General features: G+C 41.2%; 1 protein-coding gene across 11 annotated transcripts in view; it reads right to left on the bottom strand.

The window, feature by feature from the left end:
* EVC2 (EvC ciliary complex subunit 2) overlaps positions 1-16,569 on the bottom strand; it is a 166,657-nt gene that overhangs the window by 96,695 nt on the left and 53,393 nt on the right. For 7 of the 11 annotated variants that reach the window (XR_010601916.1, XM_008170167.4, XM_008170166.4 and 4 more), the window contains one exon: positions 15,215-15,366. Coding sequence is in view for 10 of the 11 variants with exons in the window: in XM_008170167.4 (XP_008168389.2) it covers positions 15,215-15,366 (152 nt within the window). In the remaining variant the exon portion in view is untranslated. The remainder of the gene's footprint in view (positions 1-15,214; positions 15,367-16,569) is intronic. The other 4 variants (XM_065598187.1, XM_065598186.1, XM_065598188.1 and 1 more) reach the window with 1 other exon arrangement.

The following is a 16,569-nucleotide window of genomic DNA, read 5'->3' on the forward strand; positions in this document are numbered from 1 at the left end:
CCATGAATTTATCTATTTTTTTTAACTCTGTTACAGTCTTGGCCTTCACAACATCCTCTGGCAAGGAGTTCCACGGGTAGAGTGTGAATTGTGTGGAAATATACTTCCTTTTGTTTGTTTTAAACCTGCTGCCTATTAATTTCATTTGGTGACCCCTAATTCTTGTGTTATGAGAAGGAGTTAATAACACTTCCTTATTTACTTTCTCCACACCAGTTATGATTTTACAGACCTCTATCATATCCCTCCTTAGTCATCTCTTTTCCAAGCTGAAAAGTCCCAGTCTTATTAATCTCTCCTCATATGGCAGCCGTTCCATATCCCTAATCATTTTTGTTGCCCTTTTCTGAACCTTTTCCAATTCCAATGTATCTTTTTTGAGATGGGGCAACTACATCTGCACACAGTATTCAAGATGTCGGCATACCATGGATTAATATAGAGACAATATGATATTTTCTGTTTTATTATCTATCCCTTTCTTAATGATTCCCAACATTTTTTGACTGCAGCTGCACAATGAGTGGATGTTTTCAGAGAACTATCCACAACGACTTCAGTGGTAACACCTAATTTAGACCCCAGCATTTTATATGTATAGTTGGGATTATGTTTTCCAATGTTCATTACTTTGCATTTATCAACATTGAATTTCATCTGTCATTTTGTTGCCCTGTCACCCAGTTTTGAGAGATCCTTTTGTAGCTCTTAGCAGTCTGGCTGGGACTTAATTATCTTGAGTAGTTTTGTATCTGTGATGCTGTATGGAATCTGAGGGACACTTGAGGATATTATGAATATTAATATTGTAAAATTGCAATAAGTTCTGCCAGATATGTCATGTGCCAGATATGTCATGTCAGATATGCCATATCTGCAAAAATGTTATTATTTGCCAAATATGATAATCTCATTTATATGTTTGTATCACCTTTGTATTTTGGGTTATAGATATGTATGTTTGTACGTATTACAAACTTGTGCTATGCTTCTGGGTGACACCCCCAGACAGTTTGGCATCAGCACTGCCTTGATGGCCCATTAAGGAACATCAGCTATACAACTGACCCATTGAGAGAAGGCAAGGGATATACCTAATGACTCAGCAAGGCATGCAGGGGCATGCCTATGGACAGAACTCTAAGGCTTTCAAGCCATGCTGAGCAGTATGTATTTGAAACAAAGGAAGCACATGACACATGGCAAAAAGACTATAAAAGGCAGCTGCATCTTCTCCATTTTGTCTTCAATCCTGCTTCTTACCTCTGGAGGAACTTTGCTACAAACTGAAGCTTCTAACGAAGGTCTGAATGACCCATCCAAGCTGTGGATGTATTCCAGAGGGACTTTCAAGCCAGCAAACTCACCAATACTGCTAGGAACCTGATATATGGACTTTGAAGTCTTTGTTATGTATGTGACTGCTTTACCATTTAACATCTCTCTTCTTGTTCTTTCTTTTCTCTTTATAATAAACCTTGCATTTTAGGCACTAAAGGATTGGCTGGCAGCGTGGTGTTTAGGGTAAGATCCAAACCTATACAGACCTAGTGATGTGGCTGACCCTTTGGGGTCAGAAGAACATTTTTGTATATGTAAGCAGAGTTTAAAATAACTTCTCACTTGACCGGACCTTGGTGCTTACTGGGAGCCAGAGAACTGGAATTTAATAAAGGGGGCTGTGTGATTTCATTTTTGCTTCTTGATAACCAGTGTGGGGGATCAGAAGCACAGTTTGTGACTGGTTGAGGAGAATAACTTCAGTGTCACCCACCAGTCTTAGGATATCTGCTCTGCTTTTTGCAGCATGCCCTGACCTTGGTATTTCCAGTGAGGGCTGCCCTGGGCACCACCGGTCACAGTATCATCTGCAAATTTTGCCACCTCACTGTTTACCCCTTTTCCCAGATCATTTATGAATATGTTGAATAGGACTGGTCCCAGTACAGACCCCTGGGGGCCACCACTATTTACCTCTCTCCAGTAGATGGCTTAGAGCCATCTTCTACATCCCTTCAGCTCTTCCAGTATAAACTCAGCATGGATGAAGACTAACACACTGAATACAAGACTGACGTAAAGTTACTAAGAAACCTTCTATGATTACACTGCTCTACAGCCAAAATGCTTCTGAAATAAATGTAGTCAAACTTTACTAATTCTGGGTCACTGAGAATGAAAATGATGCTTAAAATTGTTGATTGGGTATAGTTTTCAAGATAAGTGAGTTATAAAGGGAAGGGATCTCAATTTAAACCAGAAATGACTAAAATACATCTTTGACTGGATCTTTGAATAAATCTATGACTGGGTTTGGACAGTATTTGCTTTTTAGGCAAAACAATGAATGATGCAATCTGAAGCTGGTATTGCGTCATACATGATATGAATTGCATCATGTTATTCCTAGAAGTCATGGATGATGCAATCATAACGAAGTTTACATCACTCTGAACAAATTGCCCTATATCAGCTCTAGAAATCATACAGTGTCGTGCTCTCTTATTTGTCAGTGTTTGATTTTGCAAAGGGACACATTTCTGTTTAGCCAAAGTGAGCAGAGATGCCTCGTACTTGTCTGAACAGTGCAGATAACTTCTGCTATGTTTGTGGTGAAGTGACTTTTGCATCACAAAAGCGCAGTATAACCACTCTGGTTAAGAAAGCCTATCACCTTTATTTTGGCTGCAAAATTGGAGATCAGGACAAGAGGTGGGCCCCACACATATGCTGCAACACTTGTGCAACAAATCTTCGCCAGCGGTTGAACAGGAAAAGGAAATCTATGCCTTTTGCAGTGCCAATGATTTGGAGAGAGCCAACAGATCATACCAGCAATTGTTACTTCTGCATGGTGCCTCCAGTTGGGAAAGGTGTGTCAAAGAAGAAAAAGTGGACTGTGCATTATCCAAACATTCCATCAGCTATACGCCCAGTACCACGGAGAAGGACTGCCGGTTCCTGATGCACCAGAATCATTCTCACTTGAGTCAGACGAGGAAGAGGATGAAACTTCTGGTCCTGAACCATCAATGTCCCAGGACCCACATTTTCTCCCATCCTCCTCCTCTGAACCACACCTCATAACACAAGGTGAACTGAATGACCTTGTCAGGGATTTGGAACTACCCAAGAGTAAGGCAGAACTGTTGGGCTCCAGACTACAGCAGTGGAATCTCCTGGCAGGTGATGTTAGGGTTTCCATGTTCCGTGACCGTCAAAAGGATCTTGTCCCATTCTTCTTCATGGAAGGTGATCTTGTACCCAGCAACAACATCGATGGTGTGATGGCAGACCTCAACATCGTTCACGATCCAGATGAGTGGAGACTGTTCATTGATTCATCGAAGACGAGTCTTAAAGCTGTTTTACTGCATAATGGCAATGTTTTGCCATCAATTCCAGTTGGTCATGCAGTCCATATGAAGGAAACCTATGACAACATGAAACAACTTTTGAGGTGTATAAACTATGACCAACATCAGTGGCAGCTTTGTGGCGATTTGAAGGTTGTTGCTCTCTTGCTTGGTCTGCAGACTGGATACACAAAGTACTGCTGTTTTCTCTGCGAATGGGATAGTCGTGCAAGAGTTTCCCACTACATCAAGAAAGATTGGCCACTCCGACAGTCATTGGAGCCTGGGAGGAAAAGTGTTCAGCATCCACCACTTGTTGAATCAAGGAAGATTTTGTTACCACCCTTACACATCAAGCTGGGTCTGATGAAGAACTTTGTCAAGGCCATTGACAAAACACAAGCTGCTTTCAAGTACCTCTGTGGAAAATTTCCAAGGTTAAGTGAAGCTAAGATAAAGGAAGGTGTCTTTGTTGGTCCTCAGATTCGTGAACTTCCTCGAGATGATGCATTTGACCATGCACTGCGTGGCAAGGAAAAGACGGCATGGAAAGCCTTCCAGTTAGTGGCAATAAATTCTCTCAGAAACAACAAGACAGACAACTACAGGTTGTTGGTGGAAAACCTCCTCAAGGCATACAAAAGCCTTGGTTGCAACATGTCACTAAAGATACATTTTTTGCACTCTCATCTAGATTTTTTTCCACCGAACTGCGAAGCAGTGAGCGACGAGCATGGCGAGCAATTTCACCAGGACATTGCAACAATGGAGAAACGCTATCAGGGCAAATGGAGCCCATCAATGCTTGCAGACTATTGCTGGACCACTAGTGACAAGAGATGCTCCATTTAATGAATACAAGAGACAAGCCAAGAAGTGCCGAGTAGACACTGAATAGGACTAAACTATGTACATAATAGTTTTTTGCCTTTTGTTTCATAATAAATTTTATTTATATAACCCTTTTGCTGATTTTTAAAATGTTACATAAACAGGACAGGTGAAATAGTATCATGTAAAGCAACCATAAACACATGAAAAGACCTAGGTTTACAATTTATGATTAAAACTCTACTATCTACACAATATACATAGACATAAAATGTAAAAACTTAAATATCTTAGAAACAGTAGCCAATCAGTTGTTTTAATTGTCATATTTGAATTCAGCACATCAAAATACATAATAAATGGCACATTTTATCTCTGAAACAGATGACTTCTCAAAAATTGTAGCCCAGTGTTATCTGAGGATCCTCCAGTCTTAATCTGTTATGTCTGCCACTCCTTATTGCAAACATATTTCACTAGAAAATTCACAGACTGAACAAACTTTCAAAAAAAAAAAATACTGCAAGGCACTGATGAAATCAGAAAGAGAATTCTTACGGTATATGGCAAAAAATAACTTGGACAAGATGACAAACTGAAATAAGAGATTATTAGATAAAATTGATGCTCTTCCAGAAGGAAAAAATGGGGAAGTTACATGACTCATGGTAAAAATGTCAACAGACTAAGCTATAGATGTGCTAACAGGTGTCAATCTGAAAATCCTTTGATTCCCTATGGCTTACTGAACAGAGAAAAGGTGTTTCAATTAGTAAGTTTATCTCTTTTAAAAACCAGAGCTTTGGAGCGGAGCCCAGAGCTGGACCACGGAGCAGCTCCAGAGCAGTGGAGCTGCAGGTTTTTGCCTGGAGCTGGAGCGGAGCCAGAGCACAGCTCCAAAGCCCAACTATTTAAGAAAGACCCTCAGTTAAAGGTCAGTTTAGATTTCATATGCATGAAGAATTATAAATTAATGACTAGCTTCAAGAGTTCAGTTTTAGCAATAATACTAGTTATGCTACTACTCTGGAGGAGTTATAATTCTGAATCATAGCATTCATGGAACAGTTATCATGCGGAAGGGCAGCAAGCTGAGGTCACACTCCTGCTTCTAGTGAAGTCAATGGGAATGTTGCCATTGATTTTTAAAGAAGCAGGATCAGCCTGTGATGTTGTTAGCTTAACAAAACCACATACAGACAAATATTATAGCATTATGCCTGAAGACCTATTACCTTTTGCAATGATTCACTCAGATCTCACAAACTAAGCAGAAGTGCACTGTTTGAATATTTGCATGGGAGACATCTAAGAAACACTAAGTGTTGTCAGAACTGATTAGAAGTGGCAATATTCCCCCATATCAGTGCCTAACAAATGCCCCACCTTAATAGGAAGGGGCACTATTTTACCAGGGGTATCTGCTTTTAGATGAGATGTAATCTGAGCTCTCACTGCTTGTAATCAAAGATCCAATGGCACTTTTTGGAAGAATAAGGATATTAATCCTGATAATCTTGGCCAGATGCCACCTGTAATTTCAAATAGTTATTTTTCCCTTCCCCCTATAAACATTGTGCTATTTCACTGTAACATATTAAACAACTATCACATTTCATCCTCTGATAGCTGAGTTTCAGTGGTGGATGAAATGTGCAGCTTTTGTAGGAACAAAGTTTGTACGATAATTCAGCATACAGAGCTAAAAATGCTGTGTGTGTTTGCATGTGCTTACGTGCACACACTCCCAGTATGCAGTTACTAAAATATTAATAATTATTTATATTGGGGTAGTGTCTAGGAGCCCCAGTCATGGGCCAGGACCCCATTGTGCTAGGTACTGTCCAAACACAGAACAAGACTGTCCCTGTGTCAAAGAGATTACAATCTATAATAAATGTTTCCAATGTATTAAATCCAGAAGCTTTGAGTACCTCTGTTTTGGTGTCCAAACTGAAAGCAACTTTCAACTTAGAAATTTCCGATTTCTAATTTGGTGACTTCAAACTCTAGATGTAACAATCTGATCTTTTACTCCTACTTTCCACCTGAATTCTGTGATAAAAAGAATCCATTTCCTTAGTGGCAAATTAAATTGAGATGTACAGTGAGAAATTTACATTTAGAAGGAAAAATTGAACTTCTAATATAAGAGTAAATTGTTTTTGACTTCCCTGCCAGTGCTCTCAGGAAATAGTTTGATCCTATCCTCCAATATATTGCCCTCATTACCCTGTGCCATGAGAGAAAATCAACTGAAGTGCATACGTATTAGTTAGTGATTTGCCAAGATAATTGGCAATGTGTATCATGTATCTGAGAGTAGGATCAACTGCCATATTCAACTAGAGTTTTGTCTACATCAAGGGAAGACAAAAATGTACAAAATGAGGATAAATAAAGGCAGAGCAAGGGTAACCTGTTGGAAACTCTAAGATACCTTTGAAAAAATGGTTATTTCAGGGGTTTTGCAGAGGTCCTACCTAACAGCACTCATCACACTGAGGATGCAATCAGTCCCCTCAGCTCTCCTTTCATTCTGTTTCAGACATAGCAGAGAAGACCTACAACAATTCTGAACATGATTTCCTACTGTATACTATTACAACATACATACAGTTTATTAAACTTCCTCTTGTTAGCATTCATTGCCAATGATCTAGCACTTGAAAATATAAGCAGGAAGGGATCTACTGAGAATGTAAGACAACTATATTACTGGCGTATCTTATAATTGGCAGCCGAGATGTGACAGACCACCAGGCCAAACTAGATAAGCACCTATGAAGTACAACTAGATAGGTACCTATGAAATTTCTTGATGAAATATTAAAAATAAGTTTGGTTCTCAAAGCTATTCTCTTGACATTGCAACATGTCCATATTCCAAAGATAATCCTAGTTTATTTATAACACACACTTATTTGATGCAGTAGTTACAAAAGACCAAAAACTCTGCCATTTATGTACTCCTGAACCATCTCCTCAGCTGTGTATAGACTGTGAACAAAACACCAAGTCCATTTCAATACAAATTGAGAGGAAAACAGGAATAACTATAACTGGTGTACGTGTGTAGACAGACAGGCACACGCAGAGAATGGATCAGTGAACCAAATCTGAATACAATGCATGTAGGCCATATTTCTGGCAAGTTGAAAATATACTGGATTAATATTCATGCTACGTACAGCCCACTCCTGAGAAGACGAATTCCCTACCCGAATAGCCTATCCCTTGACAGGGAATAACGACAAAGCTAGTCCTAGGTCAGGGAGCCTTAGACCTATTCCTAAGAGCTGGGCTTAAGAGTAGGCCATCTCCTATACACATCTTATAGCATTAATACATGAATAAAAGCTATGCACTTGCTCCTTCATATCCTGCTTTCAATGAAGTCAATAGCAAAACTCCCAATGACTTCACTTGGATTGGGCCCAAGATGCTTGGAGCTGAGAAATATCTAGTTAAACTCCTAACTAACCCAGAGCTAGCTAATGTCTTCCTCCCTGGACAGGGGATTGGCTCCCCGGGGGGGGGGGGGGGAATAAGATGCACACAAAAAGTTATGCATGTTTCATCAAAACAGGACCCATGAATATGAATTTCACCTCAATTCTGAATATCAGCCTATTTGCCAGTTCCTGTTATACAAGTACAGCCTGATTCTCCACTCCACTGCCATACATCTTGCAGAACCATTTCCTGATATGAAGAGTGGTGTAAAACTCCCCTTCTAATTTGGTAGCATTATGTACCCACTTCACAGCAATATGACAACACAAGGCACAAGGGTTCTTAGATGCTACAATGATACAAATAAATAAATGAAGAAATACAGCAGTGGAGAATCAGGCCCCTAAGTAACTAGAATTTATTTTTTGTTTTAATTTAGTGTAAAGAAGACATTTGTCTTCAGTATAATGTCCACTGAAATTGCAGCTGTCACAGTTCAGTAGTAAAATACAAACGTGATCGCTCTATTTTCAGCTTTTTAAATCTCCATCCTTGAACTGGACTGCCGAACTTTAATAATTTAAAGTTCAGTGTCTGGATACCAACACTAAATCCTGACCCAGCAATATTTAATAAATAGGCTACTGTCCATTCAGTAGGTTATCTGGAAGACAGCATCCAAAAGAAACAACCGGATCTACATCAACTACTTGTGTATCATAGAACAATGCAACCCGTGGAACAGAGAAGCTAGACATTCCTGCTTCCTGCCTTGTGAAATTTACCAGAAATGACAACCAGCAGTAAGGGTAACCTATAACATGAATGGACAGTACTGTGTAGTAACTAATTACAAAACATTTATATATAAAGGCCTCGTTTGTAATGTCACTACTCCAAATTTCTGTTTTACTTCTCATATACGTAACACTATGGGACACACTATAACAATGCTTATCCTAGTATTTCAAACACTCAGTCTACTACTAATGATGATACAGGTGATAATTGTAATTGCCCTAATAGGAGTGTGTTGCTATCTGCGGCACCAAAGTAAAAGGGCAAGACTACAATGGCAGATTGGAAAAACATTGTTATGCTTGGAAATAAGGCGCTGTCCTATGTACACATACATACTATACATATATACCCATATACACTACAAATATATACATCATATCCATATTACTCATATATATTAATTATCTAGGAGTGCCTCCAAGGCTCAATCATAAAACTTCATTCCTCAATCAAAGTCCCGGGCCTCACATTCCCAGGCTCACCATAAGGGACTAGACATAACTGGCAAATAAAATCTGTCCATCAGTCATACAAGGGAATGTTCGGACCAAGGGACAGATGGGGCATGAATGTATGGATGGTAAAGTACGTTGACCACATAACAGTGTTTAGACCACTAGGTCATCTTCAGTCCATGCATTATGCTTTTCCGGGATGATGAGTAAATATTTTCCCCATAAAAAGACAAAAAGTGGGGGAATGTAGTAGGAAGACAGCCTGAAACATAAGCCCTTGTATCAGAGGCCTGAGCTAAAGTAGTGGTCAAAACTTTGCTAATATAAAGCAAAATCAAGCTGTGAGCTAGAGGCAGGCCCTGCTCATAGCATCCGGCAAGAACAGGGCTGATATTGCAAAAACACACATTCCTAAGAGGTGCTAGGCACAGAGCACTCACGCAAACGCATTCCAGAAGGGTGGTACCAGAACACCTTGATACCAACACATTTCCTAAAGAGAACAGGAACAGGTGGACCCATCCCAAAGATAAGGTCAGGATGACAGTGTGATGGATTGAGATGTACAAGGTGATGGGTGGTAACCAGCTACGTCAGAGGGGCAGCATGTAACTTGTTTGTATTGATGTATAAAATGGAGTCTCAGAGAGAGTGTCTTTGGCTGGCCTACGGGATAGTGGAAAGTCCCGCCACTAACTGAGCTAGTCCATTGCAACGGGCATACGTGTGTTAGTGTACCTGTAACCACTGAGCCAAGGCATTAGATCCAGGCTTTGTTGACAATAAACTTGACCAAGTACCTTTGCTGAAACCCAAATCTGTGGCTTTACTGGGCAGTTCGATCAGAGCCTGCTGTACAGGCTATCTGGTCAGAGTGAGTACAGCATGTAGAGAGAACACACACACGCAGCCAAACATCTGACAACATCTGGCTGGTGGGTTTTGTCCATATGCTCATGGTCTAACTGATCACCATATTTGAGGTTGGGAAGGAATGTTCCCCCAGGCAGAGATCCTGTAGGTTTTTCACCTTCCTCTGCAGCACAGGGCCCGGGTAACTTGCTGGTAACATAAATGGTGGCGTCTCTGTCACTTGAAGTCTTCAAATCAAGATTTGAGGATTTCAGTAACTCAGCCAGAGGTGATGGGTCTATTACAGGAGCATGTGGGTGAATTTCCATGGCCTGCAATGTGCAGGCGGTCAGACTAGATGATCATGATGGTCCCTGCTGGCCTTAAAGTCTATGAGATTAAAACAGAGATAGCAAGCTGACAAGAAAAGGATAGCATTGCTTAATTGAAACTCGCACTAAATCATTTAAGTTTGCCACCAAAAAATTAATCTCTTCTCTCACCCTTTAATTTATTCAGATATTTGGTACTTCTCTTTTTTCTCTGAACCCCAAATGAAACAGAGGAAGTGGGCAGGAAAATCTAATTTTCTCTATCTACTTGGAGCAGTCCATTTCTTTCAAAACATGGGATTCCTTTGATAATACAGGCCACTTCTAAAAATGAACTTATTTAAAACAAAAGATCCTTACTCCAGAATAAATCAATGTGTTAAGATACAGGAAGCCTCCTCAAGATAGCACCTATCAGAAGTAATAAGCATAAAATCTGAGTTTGCTTCCTATCTCCAAATGAGATTTTGTTGACATTTGTTAATTTTTGTCACAGAGAATTCTCTATTTCCTTGACCGTTTTCATAACATAATATAAGATTATAGTTCATAGAACAGAAGTATAATCCTCATGGGATACAAAATGCCACAACATGCCCTGGTGGGCATCTTGTTTTAATTAAAGAAATGGAATATGCTATACCTGTCTGAAAATGCATGAAGAAATTGAACACAATTAAAGAGAAAAAGCAATTAATCTAAAATAATGGGGGAAGTTATTTTGGTAGCAATTGACAATTTCCCTTTAGGGAATACAAAGTCTGCCCTGCTTTTTTCCCCACTGGGAAATGCAGGTTAGCTAGCGGAACTTTTGTTAAAAACAAACTAATGAAATCCCATACAAATCCCCTCTTTTCCAAAAAAACCCCTAAAATCCATAAAGAATGTCTGCACTGTCAACTGCAGACAATAAGATTGATTCTATAGAAGGATGATGTGGGACATTGTCAACAGCCATAACTCCTCCACTGTGAGATTATCAGAGATAAGGTAAGCAAGCACTGACCAGATCAATACTTGGATGAGAGAGCTCCTAGGGAAAAAAACAGGTGTGACAAGCTTGGTGATTTATTAATGAGGCACTCTGTCCTCTAAGATGATACTGAACCAGTGGTCCAGAAGGATATTAGAGGAGTATTCTGTTGCCAAAAGCTGCTGTCTTTCAGATGAGATGCAAGACAGAGTTATTAAAAATCCTACGATCCTTAGTTAGTTTGGGTGTCCAGACAAATTCCAAATTAGGTAATGACACTCTGTTAACCTAAAGTTTCCATTGCCATTTCATTCAAAGAAAGCCTTCTTCACTTATGGCCCTCACCTGTTATGCTGTGTTCATGTGTGCTCATAAGCAGACGCTCTGTTTCACCCCAGAGGTGGCTGCTGTGCACTTGTGGGAAGCAAAGTGATTCCAGTGGAGTTTATATGCTGTATAAATTAGTTAATAAAGTTTGTGAAGCATGTTAAAATCCTAAGACTCTATACAGTAAAGTGACAGGAAATCCCCAAACCATCAAGCGAAGGCTTATCAACTGGGATATATGGGTCCATATGTGCTCCCCAAAGAAATGCCAAATGGTCTAGTTGGCAGCAGGCAGCCAGCTGCCTGAAAGAGAGTGAGTGAGTGTGTGTGTCATGTGGGGAGATACAGTACAGCAGCTAGAGAAGACCAAACCTTTCCACATTGGTTCTTTTAGCTTGCACAGGCCTTTTCCCCCTGTTATTTTGGGCACTATGGGCGGAGCAAACCATTATTTTCTTGTTTGGATCTTCAGAGGGTATGGCATTCTTTGCATTTTTGTTTTAAAATCAATCGCCAGCTCACCCACCACTTGCAGGGTAATATTTTCTAAATCACCACCATGACTTAGGAGCCTAAGTTACATTGGGTATTAAGTCACTTACATGATTTACCTGCATAGTCTGCCCTGTGACCAACCAACACTCCAAACAGTCTGTCACAAGGACTTCTTAGAAGACTCTGGTCCAATGGAGCTGAGGTACATGAACAGTGCTCTGTATAATAACTCTGCTATTGTTGTAAAAGACTTTTCTTAAATACTATGATAAAAAACCCAGTTAAAATAATTATACACATTCAAACTGTCCACCTGGGAAAGGGTGTTGGGCAAAGGGAGAGACAAATGAGGGAGTGCAGCTATAAGAACACAGAAATGGAAGGGAGAATAAGAAAAATAATTTGGGAGGAAAGAGGTGAAGGGCAAAGACAGATAAAGATTTGTTTAAGCCAAAGAAGAATATTAAAATAGCACATTTCTAAGTAATGTACACAAACTGAGGCTTTAATCCACTGTATGATTCTAGTTACATGAACATTCCCATTTGCAAGAATATTTACCTTTCTCAGCTACTTTATATCTGAGGAATAAGACATTAAAGAGTTTATTTTTTTTTCCAAATTAGCCAAATATTTCTTATTTCCAAATGAAATATACTAAACTTAAAATGAGCTACAAAGATATTTCATCCTGCTACTCTTAACAATCACACAGCAATTTTCTGAAAAAATAATCTAAGTTACTATATAGCTAGAAAAGACCAGACTGCTGTGCAATTTACAGGGATAGGTATCCACATTATCACTGCATTACACAAGTCAAGGTTTCATTTATTTCATTTCCTTTTTCAATCTGAAATAAAATATAAGAAAGGCAATGATACTGCTCATTAGGATTTTGCAACTTTTTAGAAAAAGAACAGAACCCTTCCCTGCCAAAGTATCAACATTCCAGCGCTCTCATAACTTTGCTTTTGGTTTTCACAGACATTATTCCATTTTTATTTTATATTTGCAGAGTATTACCTGCCACTTGACTTTCAGGAAGGTCATCATGAGATCACACAAACAAATCCACTCTGTTCTCACAACAGACCTTTTTCTAGTTCTGCTTGAGAAAAGAGATGACCTTTAATAGCTGTGTGTCTGTCATATAATCCTGACCTCCCTTTCAACAAAATAAGCAGGATTCCTAGCTGCTGTCTACTGCCTTTTCTGACTCCACATACACAATATTTTCCTTTGAAAGCTGCAAATTGTTGCTCTTTAGATTCTGATCCAGGTATTTAAAGAAACACTAGGAGTAGGGTTACCATATTTCCACAAACAAAAAAGAGGACACTGGGCGGGGGGGGGGGGAGCCCCGCCCTAGCCCCGCCCCGCCCCATCCACTCCCTCCCACTTCCCACCCCCTGACTGCTCCCCTCAGAACCCCAACCCCCCCATGCTTCTTGTCCCCTGACTGTCCCCTGCTGAGAACCCCTACCCTAACTGCCCCTCCCCCCGGACCCTACCTGTCCCCTGACTGCCCTGACCCTTATCCACTCGCATGGGTGGCAGGGTTGTAGAAATTTTGGTGGTGCCCAGAACCCCCCACCCCACCTGCCTAAGGCTCTGGGAGGGGGGTTGGGTGGGGGGAGGAGGTCTGGGGTGCAGGTCCTGGGCTGGGGATTAGGGTGCAGGAGGGGTGCAGGTTCTGGGATAGAGTTTGGGTGCTGGGTGCAGGCTCCGGGCTGGGGCAGGGGGTGGGTGTGCAGGAGGGGGTGAGGGGTGCAGGCTCTGGGATGGAGTTTGGGGGTGAGAGGCGGTGCAAAGGGAGGGGGTGCAGGCTTTGGGAGGAAGTTTGAGGGCAGGAGGGGGTGTGTGGGAAGAGGGAGGGGGATTGGGAGGGAGTTTGGGGATAGGAGGGGATGCAGGGGTGAGGGCTGTGGGTCTGGGGATGAGGGGTTCATGATGCAGGAGGGGGCTCAGGGATGGAGCAGAGGATTAGGGTGTGTGGGGATGAAGGCTTGGGGGTTTGGGGTGTTGGAGAGGCTCAGGGCTAGGGTGGAAGGGCAGGGTAAGGGCAGCCTGTCTTCCCATTAGTGGATTGGGGCACTAGGACCCGGGGGCAGCAGACAGCAGTTGTCTGCGTGTACTGCCAGAGCCAGCACAGCAGACAAGCGAGAGGCAGACAGGGACGGGGGGACCCACCGAGGGGGGGATGCACGGAGGGGGGGTGGCAGGTGGAGGCTGGGGACCCATCCAACACTCCCCCACTCCCTGACTGCCCCCCCTCACTCCTCTTACCATTCTGGCTCCACGTGGGTCGGTTTGTGTGTTACAGAGGACTACAGAGAGAGGGAGGGGGGAGCAGGGGAGGGCTCTGGCTGCTGGAGGCCAATGGGAGTGGGTCAATCGGCCTAGCCGCCCAATCAGCAGCCACACTCTGCATGGAAGGGAGGGAGGGAGGCGAGGGAGAAAAAAACCCCGGACATTTTAACCTTGTTACCAATTCCTCCCGGACGGCTATTTAGAGACGCAAAAGCCGGACATGTCCGGGGAAATACGGACGGATGGTAACCCTAACTAGGAGCATGAAAGTCAACAAATTTTTTTCCCAAGAAATACTGCTGTACAAAAATATATGAACCCAGAACACGTCCTTTTTCTGTGTAGGAACAAGGCCAGGGTGTTCTAAAGGCAAAATGTACTCAATAATAACAGAATAAACTCTCTACAACATTTTTCTGTGCTCCGAAAAGTGCCCTTTGGCATGATGAACACTGTACACTTAAGGGGCTGAGACCAGAAATAGTGGATCTGTTCTTTTAGCAGCTTAACAAAGGGCTTACCTACACTGGTAGTTCGGGCGCCGTAAGCCAAGGTGTGACTTTACCACACACTATCTTGTCCCTCACTAATTCGTCACGTGGACCCTGCTACAGGCACAGTAAACGTTTCATGGGAGTACATCAAAGTGTACTATACAACCTCCAGTGTGCGGTAGGGTGCATGAGGCCATTTAGTGCACAGCAAACTAGTGCGCTGGAGATTCACACCCTGGCTTGCAGTATGCTAACTTGCCATGTAGACAAGCCCTTACCGTGGGTTTGACTCAGAAACCATGTGCCTAGGATCTAGATTGAGCTGCAATTTCTATATATAAGGCAATGTACATTATGCCTGTAGTAGTTACCATGGATGCCCCTTTATTAAAGGGGTCAACAGCTTCAGGTAGTACAGACGTGTGTCTGATGGAATCTATCAGAGAGAACGAAAGGGCAGATATTCAGTAACCTGCATATGAGACGTTTTGTTGATATGAAGTATAATGCAATAATAGTGACTTCTTACTCTTCTAAAGCTTGAAGCATGTTCTTGGAGTCTTCAAAGGCCAGTATCTCAATGATTTGGTCATTCATAATGATATCTTCATTAAACGGATCTCCTGAATTAAACTGTGAATACTCCAGTTTGTGATCTAGAGAAAGATCATATCGTATCTCCTAAGTAAACACAAAAAAGAAACGTTATATTATAGTAGATCAACCCTTAGTGTGGATACAACTCCTATTGTTGTCAGTGGAAAGACTCCCATTTATTTCAGCAGGAGTTTGTGTGGATGTTACGTTTTGGTATATAACTGAGCAGGAACCTAAATGATGAAAACAGTCAATGGAATTAAGGCTCTTAGCTCTTAGGCTCCTAAATCATTTAGGCATCTCAATGCTAAGCACTGCAACACCTAAACACCTTTAAAAATTTGGGCCAAAGCCCATTGAAGTCAATAGGAGCCTATCCATTGGCTTCAATAGGCTTTGGACCAGCCTCAGTGAGTTATTTTCCACTCAATCTCTAGGATCATTCTATTTGTATTATGGTACATACAACCTTTTATATACACTTGTTGAACAAAATCACACATAATTCTATGTTTGCAGTGTTGTTGTACTCATGTTGGTCCCAGGATACCAGGCAGGTGACGTGAAAAGATTGGTGAGGTAGTATCTTTTAAATGGGCCAACTTCTGTTGGTGGAAGAGACAAGTTTTGGAACTACACAAAGCTCTTCTTCCGCAGACCTAAAGAAGATCTCTGTGTAGCTTGCTTCCATCAACAGAAGCTGATATGAAATTCTATGAAAGAGGAAAAACAATTTCGCTAGTATACAGTACCTATGGAGTCCCTTGAGATTAAGGTTTACTAAATTCACCAGACAAGAAAACCTTTATAAACTTCTGGTGCTGGGACGATTCTGTTACACTTTTATGATTTCAGCATCAAGCCTTATTCATAAAAGGGAGACTGATGTGAGCTATTTTCACTTACTGTGATTTCTTCTGAATGAAGAGAAAGGTTAATAGAGACATTTTTCAAACACGATGCTCACTGATAAGGAACTTTCTTTCTCTTACTAAGCCTTTATTTTACAATAAATACAATCTTTATTGTAAATTTAAATAGGATACATGTCCATCCTTCTCTGTACCACTTGTAGGACTCTTCCAGCAGAAACTCATGAGACGCAAAAGTTAAAAAAGACATTGAAAGAATTGTTTAGAAAAGGCGAACTGCAAAGACAAAACAACAGTACGTTGTTCCCTCCCCTCCCTTTGTTGCTCCTTTCCATATATAAAGATGGCTTTGCACGCTTTTTTCTTGAAGGTTTATTCTTTAATGTGGAGGATTATATTTGAAATATCAGATCAT

The sequence above is a fragment of the Chrysemys picta genome, chromosome 5 (genome assembly GCF_011386835.1).
Source record: "Chrysemys picta bellii isolate R12L10 chromosome 5, ASM1138683v2, whole genome shotgun sequence".
NCBI classification, from domain to species: domain Eukaryota; kingdom Metazoa; phylum Chordata; order Testudines; family Emydidae; genus Chrysemys; species Chrysemys picta.